The sequence below is a fragment of the Zalophus californianus genome, chromosome 8, assembly GCF_009762305.2.
Source record: "Zalophus californianus isolate mZalCal1 chromosome 8, mZalCal1.pri.v2, whole genome shotgun sequence".
Lineage (NCBI taxonomy): Eukaryota > Metazoa > Chordata > Mammalia > Carnivora > Otariidae > Zalophus > Zalophus californianus.
The window spans coordinates 72,914,703-72,929,874 of record NC_045602.1 but is presented as its reverse complement, the minus strand read 5'-3'; the positions used below and the strand labels follow the sequence as shown (position 1 = coordinate 72,929,874).

The 15,172-nt window shown below is 39.8% G+C and overlaps 1 protein-coding gene across 1 annotated transcript in view; it reads left to right on the top strand.

Annotated features, from left to right (window-relative positions):
• The window catches only part of MSH2 (mutS homolog 2), a 75,375-nt gene that overhangs the window by 19,183 nt on the left and 41,020 nt on the right, over window positions 1-15,172 (top strand). The window contains exons 5-7 of the mRNA XM_027623498.1: window positions 4,096-4,245; window positions 5,702-5,835; window positions 14,442-14,641. Coding sequence (XP_027479299.1) covers window positions 4,096-4,245; window positions 5,702-5,835; window positions 14,442-14,641 — 484 coding nt within the window. The remainder of the gene's footprint in view (window positions 1-4,095; window positions 4,246-5,701; window positions 5,836-14,441; window positions 14,642-15,172) is intronic.

Genomic DNA, 15,172 nt, shown 5'->3' with positions numbered 1-15,172 from the left:
GTCTCTCTGTCAAATAAATAAATAAAATCTTTAAAAAAAAAAAAAAAGGACAAGAACTATATGATCCTCTCAGTAGATGCAGAAAATGCGTTTGACAAAGTACAACATTCTTTCTTGATTAAAACTCTTCACAGTGTAGGGATAGAGGGTACATATCTCAATATCATAAAAGGCACCTATGAAAAGCCCACAGTGAATATCATTCTCAATGGGGAAAAACTGAGAGCTTTTCCCCTAAGATCAGGAGCATGGCAGGGATATCCACTATCACCACCATTGTTCAGCGTAGTACTAGAAGTCCTAACCTCAGCAGTGAAACAACAAAAAGAAGTAAAGGGCATCCGAATCGGCAAAGAAGTCAAACTCTCACTCTTCGCAGGTGGTATGATACTTTATGTGGAATACCCAAAAGACTCCACCCCAAAACTGCTAGAACTCATACAGGAATTCAGTAAAGTGGCAGGATATAAAATATATGCACAGAAATCAGTTGAATTTCTTCACACTAACAATGAGACAGAAGAAAGAGAAATTAAGGAGTCGATCCCATTTACAATTGCACCAAAAAACAAGATACGTAGGAATAAATCTAACCAAAGAGGCAAAGGATCTGTACTCAGAAAACTATAGAATACTCATGAAAGAAATTGAAGAAGACACAAAGAAATGGAAAAACATTCCATGCTCATGGATTGGAAGAAGAAATATCGTTAAAATGTCTATGCTACCTAGAGCAATCTACATATTCAATGGACTCTCTATCAAAATACCATCAGTTTTTTTCAGAGGTGGGACAAATGATCCTAAAATTTGTATGGAAGCAGAAAAGACCCCAAATAGCCAGAGGAATGTTGAAAATGAAATCCAAAGCTGGTGGCATCACAGTTCTGGACTTTAAGCTCTATTACAATGCTGTAATCATCAAGACATTATGGTATTGGCACAAACACAGACACACAGATCAGTGGAACAGAATAGAGAACCCAGAAATGGACTCTCAACTCTATGGTCAACTATCTTCGACAAAGCAGGAAAGAATATCCAGTGGAAAAAAGACAGTCTTTTCAACAAATGGCATTGGGAAAATTGGAGAGCCACGTGCAGAAGAATGAAACTGGACCATTTCCTTACACCATACACGAAAATAGACTCAAAGTGGATGAAAGACCTAAATGTGAGATAGGAATCCATCAAAATCCTTGAGTAGAATACATGCAGCAACCTCTTCAACCTCGGCTGCAGCAACTTCTTCCTAGAAACATCCACAAAGGCAAGGGAAGCAAGGGCAAACATGAACTATTGAGACTTTAGCAAGATAAAAAGCTTTGCATAGCAAAGGAAACAGTCAACAAAACCAGAAGACAACCGACAGAATGGGGAGAGTTATTTGCAAATGACATATCAGATAAAGGACTAGTATCCAAAATCTATAAAGAACTTCTCAAACTCAACACCCCAAGAACAAATAATCCAATCAAGAAATGGGCAGAAGACATGACATTTCTGCACAGGAGACATCCAAATGGCCAACAGACACATGAAAAAGGGCTCAGCATCACTCGGCATCAGGGAAATACAAATCAAAACCACAATGAGATACCACCTCACACCAGTCAGAATGACAATCAGGAAGTTGCAGATGTTGATGAGGATGCAGAGAAAGGGGAACCCTCCTATGCTGTTGGTGGGAATGCAAGCTGGTGCAGCTACTCTAGAAAACAGTATGGAGGTTCCTCAAAAAGTTGAAAATAGAGCTACCCTACAACCTAGCGATTTCACTACAAGGTGTTTACCCCCAAGATACAAATGTAGTGATCCGAAGGGGCACCTGCACCCCAATGTTTAAAGCAGCGATGTCCACAATAGCCACACTATGGAAAGAGCCCAGATGTCCATCCACAGATGAATGGATATAGATGTGGTGTGTACACACACACACACACACACACACACACACACACACACACACACACACACACACACATGCACACACGGAATATTATGCAGTCATCAAAAATGAAATCTTGCCATTTGCAATGACGTGGATGGAACTAGAGGATATTCTGCTAAGCGAAATAAGTCAATCAGAGAAAGTCAATTCTCATATGATCTCACTGATATGTGGAATTTGAGAAATAAGGCAGAGGATCATAGGGGAAGAGAGGAAGAAATGAAACAAGAAGAAACCAGAGAGGGAGACAAACCATAAGAGACTCTTAATCTCAGGAAACAAGCTGAGGGTTGCTGGAGTGGAGGTTGGTGGGAGAGATGGAGTAGCTGGGTGATAGACATTGGGGAGGACGTGTGTTGTGGTGAGTGCTGTGTTATTGTGTAAGACTGATGAATCACAGACCTGTCCCCCTGAAACAAATAATACTTTATATGTTAATAAATAATAATAATAAAAAAACCTTCCCTCTTGAAAATACCAAGAAGCTTTTAGGGTTACTGAAAAGTGTTTCTATCTGTGTGGTAACATCGTAGGAGGTTCTGACAGTCTTACACATTTGCTAGAGTTTGGCAAGGACACATAGATGACTGTTTTCAATTAGGGAAAATAGGTTACAATTTACAATCCAGTACCAAGTATATTTTATTTATTTTTTTGACAGAGAGTGAGCACAAGCAGGGGGAGAGGTAGAGGGAGAGAGACAGCGAGAAGCAGACTCTGCTGAGCAGGGAGACCGATGCGGGGTTGGATCCCAGGCCCCTGGGATCATGACCTGAGCTGAAGGCATTCGGTTAACTGACTGAGCCACCCAGGCGCTCTCAAGTATGTTTTAGTATGTAGGATTCGTCTTTGGGCTCTCAGTTTGATGTCCTGAAACTTCTTATGTTATAGTAATAACATAGACAGTTTATTTAAACTTACTTATTTTCAAAAGATTTTATTTATTTTAGAGAGCGGGCGCTTGAGTGGGGGGAGGGACAGAGGGAGAGGCAGAATCTCAAGCAGACTCCACACTAAGCACAGACCCCGTGTAGGGCCCTATCTCACGACCCTGAGCGAAAATTGAGAGTCATACACTTAACCGACTGAGCCACCCAGGCGCACTGAAACTTCTTATTAAATACACATGTAGGTAAGTGCATATATCACAAGTGTATAACTGAATTTTTTTTAAATTTTTCTTTTTAAATATTTTATTTATTTGACAGAGAACACAAGTAGGCAGAGTGGCAGGCAGATGGAGAGGGAGAAGCAGGCTCCCCGCTGAGCAGGGAGCCGGATGTGGGGCTCGATCCCAGGACCCCAGGATCATGACGTGAGCTGAAGGCAGCCGCTTAACCGACTGAGCCACCCAGGCGCCCCTAACTGAATTTTTGTAAATTGCAAATACCCAAATAGCCAGCATCCATGAAACCAGATGGTACCAGCACTTCAAAGACCTTTTTTTATGCTAACTTACAATCATTACCCACCAGACGTAACCCTGGTTCTTAACTCTGACAGCACAGATTAGTTTGGCCTGTTTTTATAGTTTATATTAATGAATCATATAGTTTGTAGCCTTTTGTGCCTGGCTTCTTTTGTTTAGTATTATGTTTGTGAGATTTATCCATATTGTCGTGTGTCACTGCATTGTTGGTGCTTATATCTTTTTGTGCATTATACCATAGGGGTGAACATACCAAACTTGGTAGACATTTGTGTCATTTCCTCTTTTGGCTATTACAAATAGTGTTACTATTACAGTAAATTTTGACTTTCTAAAAATCATTTTCTTTTTTTAAAATTTTTTTTAAAAGATTTTATTTATTTGAGAGAGAGAATGAGAGAGAGCACATGAGAGGAGGGAGGGTCAGAGGGAGAAGCAGACTCCCTGCTGAGCAGGGAGCCCGATGTGGGACTTGATCCCGGGACTCCAGGATCATGACCTGAGCCGAAGGCAGTAGCTTAACCAGCTGAGCCACCCAGGCGCCCATTTATTTAAACTTTTCTGATTTTCTTGATTTGGATTGGGAAGGAACACCAAGGAAAATGATCACGTTTAGAATTTATTTCCATTTTGCCGTTTTGTTTGTTTTTGTTTTTGTTTTTTAATCTCTAGGATTTTAGTGATAGAATCTTTCCTTTTAAATTCTTCATCTTAGGTTGCAGCTTCAGCATTGTCTGCAGTAATCAAGTTTTTAGAACTCTTATCAGATGATTCAAACTTTGGACAGTTTGAACTGACTACTTTTGACTTCAGCCAGTACATGAAGTTGGATATTGCAGCAGTCAGAGCCCTTAACCTTTTCCAGGTAAAAAAAAAAAAAAAAAAAAATACACGGTTAAAAATATTGAATGGTTATTATAAGATGTTTCCTTTATTATATACTGAAGAATACTATTAAGGAGCTTAAATATTTTGAAATATTATTATACTTAGAATAGATAAGCAGTTTTTAAAAATTTTTCTAGTTGCTATATAAATAGTATTTGTCTTAACTTTATGAATAGCTTTATTAATGGCAGTTTTTTAAAAAATTACATTTTAAGTTTTATGTATAAAACTAGTAATTATAAAGTGATTTTGGTTTGAGGAAAAATAACAGTGCAGAAAATACAGATTAAAAGGTTGGAAGTTTGATTTTTTTTTTTTTAAAGATTTTATTTGAGAGAGCGAGAGAGAGAGAGCACATGAGAGGGGGGAGGGTCAGAGGGAGAAGCAGACTCCCTGCTGAGCAGGGAGCCCGATGCGGGACTCGATCCCGGGACTCCAGGATCATGACCTGAGCCGAAGGCAGTCGCTTAACCAACTGAGCCACCCAGGCGCCCGGAAGTTTGATTTTTTAGGAAGAGTTTGTGGTGGTTTTTTTTTTTTTTTTAAGAAAAAAAATGTATTTCTTTACACACATTTTGCTTTAATAGCCACCAAAAAGACTGTTTCATTTCCTCTAGTGGACCCTGTCTACCAATTATGTTGGCCTTCAACATATGGCCATGGCAACACATACTAATATATATTATGCATTTAAACATGCATACACACTTTCTAAAGCACCATAAGACACAAGCTAGGCTTTCACACAACTGGGAGCCTCTCACATGCTGTTTTCAAATGACCGTGGGATTGCTTTACTCAAGACTTTCAGTGGGCTTGGTCTGGCCATTAGTACCAGTTCTCCAGAGATGAGTTAGAATGACAAAATGGAACAGTATTTTTTTTTTTTTAAGATTTTTATTTATTTATGTGAGAGAGAGACAGAGTGAGAGCTTGAGCACGAGCAGGAGAGGGGCAGAGGGAGGGAGAGAGAGAAATTGCAGCAGACTCCCCCCTGAGCAAGGAGGCCAATGCAGGACTCAGTCCCAGGACCCTGAGCTCATGACCTTAGCTGAAGACAGACGCTTCACTGACTGAGCTACCCAGGCACCCCAAAATGGGACAGTATTTAAAGTGAGATCACCACACTGTGGAGGTCTTAAAAGAATGGAAATGGGAGGTGTTAGATTAAACATAAGATGGCATCTGGGAAGCCAGCACTTGGACTGTGTGGATTCAAAATACTCAGGTGCTGCAGTATAGACTGCCATCCAGCTTGACAGTGACCCAGCTGAGGAAGGGGAACTTCTGTGCAGATTTCTCATTTAGTATTTACAGAATATTAAGTGTTCTTGTTTCCAAAATTCTTTAATTATTTTTCATGGCACAGTAAGGTTTTCACTAATGAGCATGCTATTCTTCCTATTTTGTTTGTTTGTTTGTTTGTTTGCTAGGGGTCTGTTGAAGATACTACTGGCTCTCAGTCTCTGGCTGCATTGCTGAATAAATGCAAAACCCCTCAAGGACAAAGACTGGTTAACCAGTGGATTAAGCAGCCTCTCATGGATAAGAACAGAATAGAAGAGAGGTATATTTTTCATGTCCACTTCTGTAAGCTTTGATAACTTCTCATTACTCCAGGATTATGCCACTGTAGTATGCAGATTTGCTCCTATATTTTAGTATCTGACTACACAGAGAGCTACCTACACAGTAATAGAGTAGCAATGATTTAGATTGATAGAGTAACTTAGTTTATTAATTACTATTTTTTCCACTATAAAAAGGTAAGGTTTTATTATGAAAATGGATGGATAGTGCTTCAGAGCATGAACTTGGGAGCCTGGGTATCTTGGTTCAAATTATGGCTCTACCACTTATTAGCTGTGTCGTCTTGGGCGAGTTACTTAACCTCAGTGTTGTAGTTCCTTCCTTTTAAAATGACAGTAATAACCTACTTCATAAGAGTTATGAAGACTAGATGATTTAATATATATATTATAAAGTATTTTGAAGAAGGTCCAGTACATAGGAAACAATTATTTTAGAAAGGATTTAAGGCAGCCTAAACATATATTTCAGAAAATCTCTAAAATTGAGGAAATGAAAGAAAAAGTTTTATAATCCTGCTACCCGAATATGATTAGCACTTGGGTATATTTTATTTTTATCTTTTCTTTTAGATATGAGTTTTAAGACTTTTCATTGAAGTATAATATCCATAAGAGCACAAATTCTAAGTGTGCAGCTTGGTGGGTTTTCACAAAGTGAACAACATCAGTGTAACAACAGTCAGATCAAGAAACAACATGACTAGCATCCCTAGTAACTCCCCTGGATTCTTCTGCTAGTTACTACCCCATCTCATTTCAAAAGTGATTACTGTCTTCTTAACATTTATAGATTAATTAGTTTTACCCATTTTTTAACTTTATTTGTTTTTAAGATTTTAAGACAGTGCGTGGGGCACCTGGGTGGCTCCGTTGGTTAAATGGCTGCCTTTGGGTCAGATTTTAAGACAGTGAGTGCATGGGGCACTTGGGTGGCTCAGTTGGTTAACTGACTGCCTTTGGGTCATCTCTTTTCATGATCCTGGTGTCCTGGGATCGAGTCCCACATTGAGCTCCCAGCTCAGCAGGGAGCCTGCTTCTCCCTCTGACCCTCTCCCCTCTAGTGCTGTTTCTCTCTCTCTCTCTCTCTCTCCCTCAAATAAATAAATAAAATCTTAAAAAAAAATATTTTAAGACACTGAGTGCATGGGGGTGTGGAGAGGGGCAGAGGGAGAAGGGAGAGAGGATCCCAAACAGGCTGCACTAAGCATGGAGCCAGACACTGGGCTTGATCTCAAGACCCTGAGATCATGACCTGAGCTTGAAACCCAAGAGTCGGATGCTTAGCCAACTGAGCCACCCAGGCGCTCCATGAACTTTATATAAATGGAGTCATTTTATATGGTTCACTCTTACATTAGTCCTTTTTTTCAAAAATCATAGTTGGAGGGGTGCCTGGATGCTGTGGGTGAATTCTTTTAAGGAGAGCAAAGATTTCTCTTCTGTTTTCATTAGAGCAGAGGTAGGGACAGATGTGACTAGATACTTGAGTTTGGTGCATACATCTTATGAAGGATAATAGCCTTGTTGATAACTTCAGCAATAATGACGGAAATGGGATTACCTTTAGATTATTGTCAAGCTATTAGAAGGCGGAGGGTGATAAGACTGGTATCTACTTTGTGCCTGCCTGGCAGTTTGCTAAGCATCTTGAATTCATCAGCTGTAATGTGGTGGAGATTGGATTTAAAGCCAGGCTGGCCTGACTACAGAGCCCAGGTGCTTAATTAATTGCTGCACTGTATTTATTACTTCTATCAGTACTATTTAATTTGATCCTAATTGGACTACTAGAAATGGAACATATTATTTTGACTTTTATTTAAGTTATATCCATGGAATGGCTGTATCTGTTGTCATGCTGTTTCCATTCACTAAAACCTATTTGCACTGAGACTACAGATACTTTTTATTTTTAGCTAATGGCTTAAATACTTTCGTCTTCAATGAGAATGGTAAGTTATTGTTACTACCTTTTAGGGGCGAGTATCAAGGTAATTTCTTCTTTTTTGTACTTCATCTAACAATCAAATTAGAAATTATAATAAGAACTCTGTCCACCTTTTGATTCATTGCTTCCAAGAGAGCAAGATGGTTCCTTTCTGGAGTCATTTAAAAAAAAATTGGCTAGGGGCACCTGGCTGGCTCAGTCAGTAGAGCTTACAACTCTTGATCTCCGGGTCATGAGTTCAAGCCCCATGTTGGGGGTAGAGTTTACTTTAAAAAAAGAAAAAAAAGTATTTAAAAAAGAAATTCAGCCAGGATTCTCGTCCTTGCCTCATCAGCATAAACTGACATGGTCTGATCCAGAAATAGGGCCTCAATATGTGCCACTAGTGTTTGTCAGTGCCTGAAGAATATGGGCTTCATTAAATTGGATTAAGTGAACTTCCTTGAATGGGTCATCCCAAGAGAGACCTACCTAACTACAGATGTCCAAGATACCTACCCTAATGCCAGCTCTTTGTATATAAAATGAAAATATTTGAATTAAAAAAAAGAACTTTGTTCATATTACTATTTGTTTTAAAGATTTTATTTATTTATTTGACAGAGAGAGACACAGCGAGAGAGGGAACACAAGCAGGGGGAGCAGCAGGCAGAGGGAGAAGCAGGCTCCCCACTGAACAGGGAGCCCGATGCTGGGCTCAATCCCAGGACCTTGTGATTAGGGCCTGAGATGAAGGCAGATGCCTAACGACTGAGCCACCCAGGTGCCCCATGTAGCAATTTTAATAGAAACATAAGTCTCTGAATTAAAGTATGGTTCCTGTAAATTTAGATAAATAGTGATGAAGCTTATGTGATAGTATATCATGCTTTTTGAGGCAGAGGTGTACTCCTAGGTCCCTACACTTATGTCTTTCCAGGTTATATTATCCTTTTGTGTAAGGTTATCTTTAGTTACTAGTCCAGGCCCAGAGTGTGTCTCCTCTTACTTTTATTACGTGACGAATTAAAGGGACCAATCCAAAATTTTACACTTTTCTTGAAAGTCTTCAGCTGCCTCCTACCTCTAAGCAGATCATCTCCTTAATCCTTATAGTCTCAAAATATATCTGTATTTTCAGTCTTACTCCCTGGCTCTTAGAAGAAGAAATAGTGCTTTTTCCTTTCCAAAGCCAACCTTTTCATTTTACCTTTGGACATAGTTTTTCCTATTCTTTCTCTGCTTCAATTTCCCATTGCATCCTGTTACTTTTCTCCCTTCAAGTCTCTGCTGTGGCCTCCCATCCCAAGTAGTCTCCCCCAAGTCCTATTTCTGTAAATCCCAACTGTGCAAAGTACAGGCAGATGAAATGCCCCAAAGTGAAGTTTTCTTATCCATATCATGTTTCATTACATTTTTTATCTCAGCACTAACTGTAAGATGGAGCATGTCCTCCACTAGATTGAATATTCCTTAAAAACATGTTCCTCTCTTTATGTCTTGTCATGCTTTTCCTTTTTTAATCTTCTCAGGCCTAGCAGAGTACACATCAGATGAGTGGTTCTGACTGCATTTAATCATGTGAGAACAGGTAAAGAAGAGACTCAGAAATTTATGATTGTAGTTCTTTAGGGACCAAAATTGTTCTCAGCCATATGAATATGCTGTTGTGAAATGCCAGGCAGCTGTTCTTAAAATCAGAGATCAGAAATGCTAGTTTTTTTAAAAAAATTTTAAGACTTACTTGAGAGAGTGGCAGAATGCGAGTCAGGGGTGGGGCAGAGGGAGAGAATCCTGTTTCACGCAGACTCCATGCTGAACACAGAGCCCTGCAACCCGTGAGATCGTGACCTGAGCTGAAACCAAGAGTCAGACGCTTAACTGACTGAGCCACCTAGACATCCCCAGAAATGCTAGTTTTAAAGAAAGGACAGAATGTGGGTTTTTTAGGATACCAAACTTTTCATGATTAATTTCATGATTTACTCTCTTCCAATTTTAGAGATGAACTGACCCTAAAAAATTCTTTTATTCTAGTCAATTTGCAAATTGCTGTGTCATATTGTGTACAGCTGAGTAATTTTATTGTGTAGGATTGACAGGTAAACTGTGTTATGCCAACAGTAACTTTGGAGCTTCTCAAATTGTGATTTAAGAGTGGCATTGTCATAGAAACAGTTAGCAGAGCAATCCTTCTAAAAAACTTGTTAGCCAGCACATAAACTGACACTGTAATTATTTCTGAAATGGCATACTGAACAGACTGTGAAACTAGCAATTTATTGAGCTTTTAATGATACCTGGACCAAAGATTGAGGCGGCTGTGTAAAGTGCCTTGTACTATATGTTTTAGAAGCTGTTTTATTCCCTTGCTGTCTTACTTCTTAGAGACCTACTGGAACTCTGTGCTCTTGAATGGTGTTGATTATTTTTTAAGGACACAAAGTTTGCTTTAAGTATTTCTTTGGGGGAGGGGACATCACACTTCTACTCAACTAAGAGAAACATTTCTACATTCCAGAGGTCTTTTTTTTTTTTTAATGTCTATCATGCCATGAATTCATAGGGAATGGGTTCCAGCAGCTCAGGCTCTTTTCTGTAGTTCTTAAAAAGTGTGCTTCTCTGCATGGAGCAGCCTGGTGCTTCACTTGGACCCAGGTAGTTTTCTCCTGGCTTCCGTTTTCTCTGATCATTTTCCTTCACAGGTTGGAAAGGCTGAATGCTTAATATGCTCAGTATATACACTAATTCTCTTGGCAAGAATCTTGCCCTTAGTTATCAGCATGCTGGATAACACTGTGTAAACTCTTTGAGTTTTGCCATGGTAACGTTCGTGGGGTGTTACTTTTTGAATAGTGCCATTCCCCTGATGTCTATACAGTGTCATCATCTTGCTTGTAGATGCGCATGTCTGTGGCCAAAGGACCAACTCTGTTCTCTAAAAGACCTAGAGAACATAGTGGGTGCCTCTCTCCGTTTGTGTTGGTCGTTTTGGCAGATTACAGGGCCAAAAGGTGGTGCTGATGACTTGGGACCTATTCCCTGATCAGTTTGAGAGGAAACAGTGATAAAATAGATGGAATAGGGAAGAAGCATTTTTTTTTAAAAGATCATCTTTTGTTTTTTAAGAAGATTTAAAAGAAGATTTTTTTTTTTTTTAAAGATTTCTTTATTAGAGCACGCACAAACAGGGAGGGGGCAGAGGGAGAGAGCGAATCTCCAGGAGACTCTGCTGGGCATGGAACCCCATGCAGGGCTCAATCCCACCACCCTGAGATCGTGACCTGAAACGAAACCAAGAGTCGGACACAACCAACTAAGCCACCCAGGCACCCCTGGAATATTCTTCTTCTTCTTCTTCTTTTTAATATTTTATTAATTGACAGCACAAGCAGGGGGGAGTGGCAGGCAGAGGGAGAGGGAGAAACAGGCTTCCCTCCGAGTGGGGAACCGATGCAGAGCTCTATCCCAGGACCCTGAGATCATGACCTGATCAAAGGAGACGGTTAACTGACTGAACCACCCAGGCGCCCCACCCCTGGAAGATTCTTGATCAGAAATATCTTCTCTGTGGATTCGTCAATTACCTAAGAGTGGCCTAAGGATACGGGAATCTTAGGAAAAGAAGAGAAAAAGATCAGGGGTCAGTCAGCCAAGCATCAGGTTTCTTTTATCCTTTCCTCACCCCTTTAGTCACTTTCCCCACTTTATCATGGGAGCTCAGGGATTTCTTGTGATTGTTAGGACTCAGACTTTATCAGACTGTTGGTGCATGAGAAGCGCATGGAAATTTCACCCCCAGGAATATTGTACTGTCCGCTTCCAAGTGACTTCTGTGCTGGTGATCTTGAACTGAACTTAGAGATGGCCAGTTAGAGCCCCAGAGGTTTAGGTAGGAAGACCCAAATTTCCTTTATTGGATTATGGGACTTGACTGCATCTGTCTGCTCAAGTTCTGTTTTGTCTTTTAAATCTAGAGTACAAGCCATATAAGTCTTCTGGAGCAGTAAGTACCTGAAGTGTTCTAGAAGTTTGTTTATAGCCCCAGGGACTGGTACACAGTATAAGACCAGCTTGGTAGCAGGACCTCCCCCGCCCACTAATTTGGCATTTGCCATAGTGCGTATCTGCTGCCAGCTGCCTAGATATTACCTTTTTTTTTTTAAAGATTTTATTTATTTATTTGAGAGAGAGAGAATGAGAGATAGCACGAGAGGGAAGAGGGTCAGAGGGAGAAGCAGACTCCCCGCTGAGCAGGGAGCCCGATGTGGGACTCGATCCTGGGACTCCAGGATCATGACCTGAGCCGAAGGCAGTCGCTTAACCAATTGAGCCACCCAGGCGCCCTGCCTAGATACTACCTTGACATTTCTATAGGATTTTAGTTATTTTTCCCTTTTCATCTTTTAAAAAGTGATTCAAGTTTCTTTAAGCTGGTGGTTCTCAACCTGGGGCAAGGGGACGTATAGCAGTGCCTGGAGACATTTTGGTTGTCACCAGAGTGTCAAGTGTAGAACTCAGAGAAGTTGTTAAAGAGCTCAGAAGAGCCCCTCACGACAAGGAATTGTCTAGTCTAAATGTCAGTATTGTCAAGGTTCAGAAATCTTGCTTAGGTGATTACTCTGGGGGCAGCATAATTTTCCCCTTATATAATATGCTGGAAGAACATTTTGATGATGGAGGAATTGTAAATGCTGTTGGAGAGATCAGTAAATAGTTAAGAAACTTAGCTGATTTGTTTCCTTTCTCCTTGTGTAGTTTGAGGGTTAATTTACTGCTCTTCTAGTTTACAAATACAAGGAAATGGTTGCTCATTCATAGCCTTCTGAACCTCGGACCGTTTGCTATGCCCATGGTTGATTTTCCTTGCCCCCTCCCCTTTTTAAAGTAGGCTCCTCGCCCAGCGTGTGGCTCAAACTCACGACCCCAAGATTAAGAGTTGCATGCTCGGGGCGCCTGGGTGGCTCAGTTGGTTAAACTTCTGCCTTCGGCTCGGGTCGTGGTCTCGGGGTCCTGGGATCGAGCCCCACATTGAGCTCCCTGCTCAGTGGGGAGCCTGCTTCTCCCTCTCTCTGCCTCTTAACCCCTGCTCATGGTCTCTTTCTCTCTCTGTCTCAAATGAATAAATAAAATCTTAAAAAAAAAAAGAGTTGCATGCTCTACCAACTGAGGCAGCCAGCCAGGTGCCCCCACCCTACCTTTGATTACTAAACTTTACCTTTTGTCTATATATATGTTACTGCAGTAGGATCTATAATACAGCTTTTCACACTGCAAGTTGTGACCCAGTAGTGAGTTATGAAATTAGTGTAGTGGGTGAAAACTAGTATTTTTGGATAAATTAAATATGAAAGAAAAATAACAATACATTACATATAGTAAGAGTAATAAGTATTGTTTGTGTAGCCTATTTTAATTATATATTGTAGGGAAGGAAAATTTCTTTTTTTCTACTACCCTCAGTAGGTTCCCTGGGTGAGGCCCTATAAGACTGACAAAAGACAGATGAACAAGAGAAAAACAAGTTTATGCTTTTACACTGGAGCACTCAGATAAGTAACTCCAGGGTTGATGAGAACTTGGGCATATATAACATCTTAGCAAAGGAACAATAAATTTTCAGAGAAGAGACAAGACAAAGGAGAAGGATTTTGAGTTTCTAGGGCTGCAAATTATGGGAAGCTAATGGTAGATAAAGGCTAAAATTTGTTATGTAGATTCCTCTGGTACCATTTCCAGGCTGATAAGGGTCTAATGTTGTGGTTAACTTTTGTTCTTTCTGGTAAAGAGGAGGGAGAGGACATCTGTAAATTTATGTCCTGCTTTTGGGCAAATAGGGAGAAGGCAGAGGGCTTTTCTTTTTGCTTCTTAATTGTTGTCAGCTCAAAATAGGCCTTAAGGACTCTAAAGTGGCATGTTTTGAGGTGGCATATGATGCCTCCTACAGTGTCTATGCATGCATGTGCTGGGTCATGATGTAAAAACATTTCTTTTTTTCCCCTCCCCTTCCCCCGAAACATTTCTTGCGGTGAGTTACAAGGAAGAAAATGGAAAGCTGTGGATTCCAATAAATTGCAAAAGCAATATGAGCTGCATGTTTTGTAGTTCTTCGAATAGGCTAAGATTTTATATATTGACTTAGGGGAAGCAATAAACTTATTTCAGTTTTTTAATTAGAAATTTTTGGCTTTGTACTGTCATAAGGTAATTGTAGAATGCATTCTGAAAATTTATAAGAACTTCTGATAGAATAAGTATTGGATTTGGCAACATTCTTGAATTGTAATTGTTTTATTGAAGATCATTGTTTACATGTGCACTAATGTGTCAGTAACAGCAGTGTTCCAATAACGAAATCCTTATATTTAAGAAAAGGCAATTTGATGAAAGGCAAACGAAATTGGGTATATATTAATATCTTCTGATACTACTTAACTAAGTGTTAGTTTGGTTGTTAACTAATCAGAAAGTGCTTGTTACATCACAGTATTATGGAGCTTTCCATCCTCTCTAAGAAGCTGACATTTAAGGATAGAGTCAAGCTTCCTGCATAGAATTTTTGAGTTCATTTAGTTGATTCTTATGTACCTAGTAGACAGATTTTAATTTTATACCAAAATATTTAAGATTAATTCCAGTGCGATTTTTTTTCAGACTGAATTTAGTGGAAGCTTTTGTAGAAGATGCAGAATTGAGGCAGAGTTTACAAGAAGATTTACTTCGTCGATTCCCAGATCTTAACCGACTTGCCAAGAAATTTCAGAGACAAGCAGCAAACTTACAGGATTGTTACCGACTCTATCAGGGTATAAATCAACTCCCTAATGTTATTCAGGCTCTGGAAAAATATGAAGGTAACAATGATTGTGTTTTTGTTTTCCTTTACTCTCAATATACTTAGCACATATGCTGTCCTTATAAAGTTGGGTCTGGTAACTCACTCTTAAGTTTTTCTAATAACAGGTTAATATTGACCTATAGCTGCGTTGCAGAAGTCAGGAATCATGAGACAACTTAGAATTTTTGCTTTTTATTTTTTTATTATTTTATTTTTAAGATTTATTTATTTATTTGACCACAAGCACACATGCGCATGAGCAGGGGGAGAAGCAGGCTACCCCCTGAGCAGGGAGCCCAATGTGGGTCTTGATCCCACGACCCTGGGATTATGACCTGAGCTGAAGGCAGACACTTAACAACCAACTGAGCCACCCAGGTGCACCAAATTTTTGCTTTTTAGAAGTGAATTTTAGGGTAACTGGATTTATTGCACTAGCAGTGGCAGTTGACCAGAGTTCAATTGCTAAAGACTCACAGGACCCAAAATGACATTGCTTTCAAATCTGTAGTTTATTAAAGGAAAAAGGTACAGTCTAGGAGTAGCA